Raw genomic sequence first — 7389 nt, forward strand, 5'->3', positions numbered from 1 at the left:
TATGCAGTCACACACAGGGTCTACCTATAAACCTTGCCCCCCCGAGACCGCCCATCTCCCAGCGAGACAACCCCAAACATTCCTGGTCTGCATGCCCCAGCGCTGCCCCCTAGAGGTGCTTGGAGCAGTGCCCCTCCTCTCCAAGTGATTAGTTCAGGCTCTCTGCAGACTCAGGCAGCATCGCTGCACCAGTTACACTTGTGCCAGTTCACCCCGCTCTGTGAAATCAGCCCAGGTTCTCTGGAGATGCAGCAAGTGTTGCTGTTTGGGTCACATTCCGGGAAGTTCACACCTCTCCAAGCAATCAGCTCAGGCTCTCTGCAGACTCAGGCAGTGTTGCTCTCAATCACACTCAGGGCAGCCCTCCCTTCTCACTGCAACAGGGTCAGGCTCTCTGAAGACTCAGGCATTGCTGATTGGTCTCAGATCCTCTCCCATCTCCACCTCACACTGCCCCCAGACAGTGGAGGGTTTCAGTGCTGGGTGAACAGAGAAGGGAGAGATGGGGGGCGTCCCAATGGAAGGGGGGTCACAGTGACATCAGCAGAGTGGTGAAGAGAAGCGTGTAGGTGCTGAAGGAGGATCTGGCGTCATTTACTCCAGAGGTGCTGTTCTCCATGGATGTGGCTTGGCCCCCGGACACCACGTGCCCCCATATCCATTCGCCGTAGGCCACTGTCCGGACATAGACACCGGGACGACTGGGTTGGCCACAGCCGTCCCCCCAACTCACAACCCCCATCAGGAACCAGGTCCCATTGTGGTCACAGGCCAGCGGCCCCCCAGAGTCACCCTGGAGGAGCAGAGAAATTGGGATTAGTGAGGCCCTTCCCCCTCATCCCCATCCCGAAGCATAAACAATACAGCCCCCTAGGGCTGTAGGCATAGGGGCCACCCTATGCCCCCCCACCATATATTTTGTCCAAACCAACATGAGAAGTGAAAGGAGCACGGTGTGCTTTTCCCACGCCCTTTCCCTGAAGGAGGCATTGGTGGTAGAGGTGGTGTCCCTGCTACGTTCACAGGGGCTGGGGTGGCTGGGTTCTTCCTCTCCTGCCTTACACAGAGACCAGTGGCAGGGCTCCCCAGAGCAGTGGGGCTGGGAGTTAACACCCTCTATATTGATACATCGAGTATTTACCCATCTCAGAGTGACTGGCTCAGGCTCTCTGCAGACTCAGGCAGGCCTCAGTTACCCTCTAGCCACATTGTGCCTCTTTTCTACCCAACCACAAAGGTTCTACTATTACTTTAACAATAAATAAAAGCGGGGTTCTGCCCTAATCACAGGACTCCAGGAGCTGGGGCCTAGGCACGGCACTGTGACTCCACCTGGCTCTAAAAGTCAGAGGTGCTCCTGCCTGCTCAAAGGAAGCTGGGTCCAGAGCTCCGGGGCTGCAGCAGCCGTTCTGCTCACTGCAGGCCCTACCTGGCGACAGGAAGCCAGGCTGGGGCTCACGTGCATCCACCCAACCCAAACACCTCCCTCACCTGGCAGGAGTCCCTCTGCCCTTCGGCGTAGCCGGCACAGATCATGTCGGGTTTGACGGGGTCCCTGCCGATGTTCGGGGCCGGGTCGATGTTGTAGAGGGCGTTGCAGGCTGCAGTGTCGATCAGCTGGACCTGAACCTCCTGCAGCGTCTTGGGGGGCGGGAGAGAGACTGCGGGGGGAGAGAACCAGGGTACTGGATCCATCGCCTCCTGCAACCCACCCCCATGCCTGACAATTTCCTGTCCCCATCTACCTCCCCCACCCACTCCCCTCCCCTCTAGCCATCCTCCACCCCATCCCCTCCCCATGTCCCATTCCCTTCACCTCCCTGCATCCATTCCCCACCTCCACCCAGCTTCCAGAGCCGCACCCGGCCCCATAGGACCCAGTCTGTGCCGCGCTGCCCCTAGAGGGGGTTTCCTCTGAGAGGATTCAAATCAGGGACCACCTGTATCTAACACAGAAGGTTCCCACCTGAGATCAATAAATAAGCTGCCTCACAGATGGTTCTGAGGGATACAGCCAGTCGGGGGTAGCCAGCTGGCAGGGAGCAGCAGAGGGCTGGACGGGGATTATTACAAATGCAGCAGGAATCACGGGGCTCCAGGAGCTCGGGGGTTGAGGCACAGAGTGATAGTGCATCTCCCCCGGGGGATGGTCTTACCCGCAGAAGCTGTTGTCCCCCAGCCGGTGACCCAGCACGTGTGGTTGCCAGGGAAGGAGTCGGAAGGGCCTGGCAAGCAGACGGGGAGGATTTCGTCGGTGTATCGCACTGGCTCCGTGAGCTGCACAAGGGCAATGTCGGCGGAACGGGTCCCCCTGTTGTAATCGGGGTGGACGAGGATCTGGCGCACAGGGGATGAGACCCGGCTCGGGGAGGGGTTGGACAGCTGGTGCTCCCCGAGGGTCACACGATAGGCAGACTGGGGGAAAGAGCTGGGGAGCAGAGGGACAGCAACGATCAGTGGGGGAAACTGGATTGCAAATACGGGCAAAAATGCAGTTGGGTCCAGGGAACACCTGATGGTGAGAGGCGGCCATCTCTGGGGCAGGGCAGCTGGGGGAAAACCACCCACGATGCTGCACAGGGATGGTCCACCCAATTCTGAGATGCAGCCACCTCTGGGGTGGGGCAGCTGGGGAACAGCCACACAGCGATGCCATCCAGGGATGGTTTCCCTGGCACAGATCGAGGCAGGATGCCTGACTGTGCAGCACCAATCCCTACCCATCCCAGTTACTCACAATTGGAAGCAATGAGCTGCTGACACAACCCACTGGGCTGAGATGAGGGACCCACCACAGAAGTGCTGTCTATTGTACTGGATGCTGACCTGCCACGGCCACCGGCCCCTTGCGGCGTCCCCTCCCCCAACAATTCGGCTGGAGATTCTGGGCTGGCCGCACCCTGGAGGAGAACAGCATTGACATGGGAGGAGCAAAGAACCAGGAGTCCTGCCTCAAAGATCCTACCCTGCTCTAACCCACTAGACGCCACCCTCCTCCCACACCTGGGGTTAGAACCCAGGAGTCCTGGCTCCCAGCCTCATTCTCATGGCACATGCCCAGGGCAGGTGAGGTTGGAGTTTTGCAGTGGGTGTCTTACCTGTCTGATTCCAGCCCCCCTGAGCACCTAGGGAGTGAAGAAAGAGAAGGAGAAGATATGAATGTGTGTGCTGGGGGCGAGGGGGGCTATTCACAGGCATTGCAGAAGGTGTGTGGAGGGGACTGAGTGCCAGTAGCTCCACCCATAATTCCCAAGCTCCGCCCATTGCCCCAGAGCAGCCCTGCCGTCCTCAGCGCCAGCCACAATTCTCAGCAGTAGGTGCAAGAATCAACACTCCCCACTGATCTGAGAGGGGCAGCTCAGGACTGAAGGCACCAATCCAGGCTGGGTGGGCCGGGGGGTCTATGAAGAGCCAAGGGGTTGGATCCCCCTGTTATTCACTAGCCCAATTCCCTCCCCCACAACCCGTATCTCGCTCCCCTCCCCCTGGGAGGGAGGGGCTGGTCCCTACATCCCCACCCCACACTCACCCTGCAGCAGGGTCAGCGCCAGCAGTGCTAGGGCCAGTGGGGAGCGGAGATGCCCCATGGTTCAGCCTTCCCCAGGCCTGTCTTGGCTGCATGCAGCTGCCTCCAGTGCTCCGACCAAAGCCCGACTGGGGAATGCAAGTGCCAGGGCAGGTTTTTATGGGACTCTGTGTGCCCCTCCCTAGATCTATAGAGAATAATGGAGACTGATTTTCTGCGAACCTAAGCAAGGAAATAACAGCTGCTAAATTTAACATGCTGAACAGGTTGTGACCGCTTTCATTCTGCTCTGCCTGGTGTCACCCCAGTACGAGCATCCTAGAAAACCAAACGAAAAGGTGGGATGGCCCAGGTCACTGCGTGGTGATTTTCACTTCCCTGTGTTATTGCCAACTGAGTGTGCTCAGAAGAGAGTGACAAAGACAGTACCTAGGTGAGGGATGTGGTTATCGTGGGGTGAAGGTTATCATGGAGTTAGGGTTAAGGGTATCGTGCGGATTGGGGTTAAGGTTATAATGGGATTAAGAGTATTGTGGGGTTAACATGAAGGATATCATGGCTTTGAGGGTTAAGGTTATCATGGGGTTAAGAGTATTGTGGGGTTACGGTGAAGGATATCATGGGGCTTGGGGTTAAGGTTATCATGGGGTTATGGTTAAGGGTATCATGGGAGTTGGGATTGAGTTTATAGTGGGGTTTAGGTTTAAGTGTCATTTTCCACCCCTGTTTTTTTGGCCCTGTCGCCCTTCTCTTGGCACGACTCCAGCGACGATTTGGGGATCTGCCCCATCCAGCTCGGGAATTCCAGCTGATCGTGTAAAGTCGGTATTATGAAATTGTTGGGCTGTGGAGCCTTCATGTGGAGTCCAACATTTCTTGACCGGGGAGGGCTGGGTCAGCAAGACTAGGGGAAATGTTCATTCGTTAGACTTTAAATGGGCACCCGTTCAGGCAGACACACCTTGGAAATTGGGTTCTCTGAGATTGGCAGGATCCACCCCTCCGATTCCTCTGCAAGCAGGGGGAAGCAAAAAAATCAACTAGGGAGGAGCAAACACACCAGGTGCTGGGATGGGGACACGTTAAGTGGAGAGAAGACTCACAGAAGAAAAGCCACGAGCTGTGGGGAAAGGATATGGGGCATCCCACGGTACTCTGTCCAAAGCCAAAGCACTGCACACTCCCCAGCAGTGAGGAACCCAAGCCAGGGAGATGCACGTAGGTGTGTTGGCTGTTTTGTCTAGCGCTGTGTATTTCTTGTGCTAGTCAGCACAGCTGAGTGACAGCGTTTGGAGGGATGGTTTATTCCCTGAAATATGTAGTTTGGGGTCGACTAAAACGTCACATATTCAGATTGAATTCGCCAAATAGTTTCAGATGAAAAAAAAATTCAGAGAAGTGGAAACGTTTCTTGGACATATTCCAAATGAACCATTTTCACTTTTCACTTTGAAGTAACACTTTCTTTTGAAATTTAGCTAGATTGATATATTTTTTTAAAAAATCTTAATAAAAAGGGGAAAGAAAGAAAGAAAGAAAGAAAGAAAGAAAGAAAGAAAGAAAAATGCCACATTTCAATCCAGAACCTCACCCCCATGAGAACCTTCAGCCAAGGATACTCTTAACCCTGACCCCATTATAACCTTAGCCCTACGACAACCTTAACTCTTGTCCCTAACCCCAATGATACCACTTTATCCCATCTCACTCCCCTCCCACAGCTGGGATCAGACCCAGGATTCCTGGCTGCCAGCCTCATTCCCATGGCACATTCCCAGGGCAGATGTGGAATTTTGGCTGGTGTGAGGACAGCAGGGCTGTCCTGGGGCAGTGGGTGGAGTTTGGGGAATTGTGGTGGAGCTAATGTCCCAGCAATTCCTCTGGATGTCCTCACCCTCATCTGCTCCTACACACTCATTAATATCTTCCGCTTCTCTTTGTTTGCTCCCTAGGTGCTCAGAGGAGTTGGAATCAGACAGGTAAGACACTGCAAAACCCCAGCTTACCTGCCCTGGACACATGGCATGAATATGAGGCTGGGAGCCAGGACTCCTGGGTTCTATCTCCAGCTCTGGGAGAGGAGGGGGGCTAGTGGGTTAGAGCACATGGGGCTGGGAGCCAGGACTCCTGGGTTCTCTCCCCAGCTCTGGGAGAGGAGTGGGGGCTAGTGGTTAGAGTGGGGAGGGCTGGGATCCAGGACTCCTGGGTTCTCTCCCCAGCTCTGGGAGAGGAGTGGGGGCTAGTGGTTAGAGCAGGTGTTTTGGGGAGTGAGGATGCTGGATTCTTTGCTCACCCCATTGTCAGGCTGTCCCGTGTGGTTCATGGCTCTGAGTGCCTATCTCAGGGCAGACTGTCAAAACCAGGGCAGACACCTCAAAGTGGTGGTATGTTGCATAATTTCACCAGGCCAGTAACAAATGTGACAGTCTCACCGTGGGGTCACAGACAGGCCCCTTAGCCTCTCCCGTCTATCTTCCACCCAGACAAACTGATGAATGGGACCATTCGTGATGAATGGTCACCAAAATCACACCACGGTCAGGCTGGCTGCAGTCCCAGGACACCAGTCACTAACCCCAGCGCAGCTGGTGCCCCAGACCCTACGCCAAAGACAGCGTCTTTAGCCAGTCCTGTAACACACAAGCGGAAGGTTTATTCGCTGTGGAAGAGGAAGAAGAGAGTTATTGACTGGCTAAAGCGAGTAACCAGACACGCACCAGTCAGTCACCAGCTAACACCTGAGCGGGACAGCGGTGTGGAGCTCCAGCAATTCAAAGTGTGTCCCAGGGCAGCCACCCCCTCCTTACCCTGGGGCAACCATTTGGTATCAGGGTCCCTGTGCAGCTGGCAGCTGGGGACTTTCCCCAATGACCCTTCTCTGGGGTCTCCTGTCCCTCCCCTTCTCCATCTCCTGTTCCTGTTTTAGCTGCTTCGCATGGTCTCAGCTTGCTCCTTCTCCCGGCCAGCTAGTCCTGCTGCCGCCTCGGTGGCTCTCAGACCCTCTTGGCTCCCTGCCTGGGTCCAATCAACCTTCTCCAGCTGTGAAACCAGCTCCGCCTTGTTGAGCTCGCCGGCACCCACCCCTCCATTCCTTCACAGTTTGGTGATATTCTTCGGGAGCTGGTTATGCGCCGTTCTCTTCCTGTTTCCTTTGACTACCCTCGTTTTACTGCTGCAGGTCACAATACTCCTAGTGCATTCGGTATCCCACCGCTGCCACCATCTGTCACAGAGCCACAGGATCGGTGCTACGGCCCCGGCTTTGGAAGGGTCTCTAGGACGATCCCCTTCAGCAAAATACTTGGGTTTGTTGGTCACCTGGCACACAGCACATGGGGTTCTTTGGGGAGCACAATTAAACCATGGTCCATTCTGGTCAGCCCAGAGGCCCAGCCATGCTGCAGTGAACCCCATGTTCAAGCTCTGTCTGACCCCCTGGGTCAGTCCCCAGGTGTGAACCCCGACTCCCTCCAGCACTCAACCCTTATCCCCCCCCCACACCTCCCCAGTCCTTTCTTCTGGAGCTGGGGGGTACTTCTCGGCTTCCCTGCTGAGAGGTGGGGAAATCCATCTCCCGCCGGGGCGCTGGCCACCAGGTGTCAATGGCTGGTGGTTGGATTTTTCGTCATCTTCATGGATTCTCCACCAAGGTGGGGTTGGCCAGTCCTTTTCCAGTGCCCCGGCCTGGCTCAGGCAGCGAGGCGACAGTCACGCCTCAGGGCTTGGCTACACTTGAAATGCTGCAGGGGGGTCTCTCATCAGCGTAGTTAATCCACCTCCCCGATAGGCCGTACGCAGGGAGAATTCACCCACTGACCGAGAGCTGGCCACACCCAGAGTAAGGTCAGTTTAACTTGCCCCGG

The 7389-nt window shown here is 55.9% G+C and overlaps 1 protein-coding gene across 1 annotated transcript; it reads right to left on the bottom strand.

The window, feature by feature from the left end:
- Positions 1-529: 529 nt before the first annotated feature.
- On the bottom strand, positions 530-3587 carry LOC123369238 (serine protease 27-like). The gene is made up of 5 exons (XM_045014594.1): positions 3530-3587; positions 2738-2900; positions 2157-2428; positions 1492-1661; positions 530-793 (listed from the first exon to the last, which is right to left on the bottom strand). Exons 1-5 carry the CDS (start codon positions 3585-3587, stop codon positions 530-532), a joined length of 927 nt encoding a protein of 308 aa, XP_044870529.1.
- Positions 3588-7389: the final 3802 nt, after the last annotated feature.

The sequence above is a fragment of the Mauremys mutica genome, chromosome 4 (assembly GCF_020497125.1).
Source record: "Mauremys mutica isolate MM-2020 ecotype Southern chromosome 4, ASM2049712v1, whole genome shotgun sequence".
Classification (NCBI taxonomy): Eukaryota; Metazoa; Chordata; order Testudines; family Geoemydidae; genus Mauremys; species Mauremys mutica.

Coding starts and splice junctions, on each gene's coding strand:
- LOC123369238 (XM_045014594.1), bottom strand. CDS start 3,587: ATGGGGCATCTCCGCTCCCCACTGGCCCTAGCACTGCTGGCGCTGACC. Junction 1,662..2,156: donor GGGGACAACAGCTTCTGCGG/GTAAGACCATCC, acceptor CTCCCCCCGCAG/TCTCTCTCCCGCCCCCCAAG. Junction 794..1,491: donor GGCAGAGGGACTCCTGCCAG/GTGAGGGAGGTG, acceptor CTGCTCCTCCAG/GGTGACTCTGGGGGGCCGCT.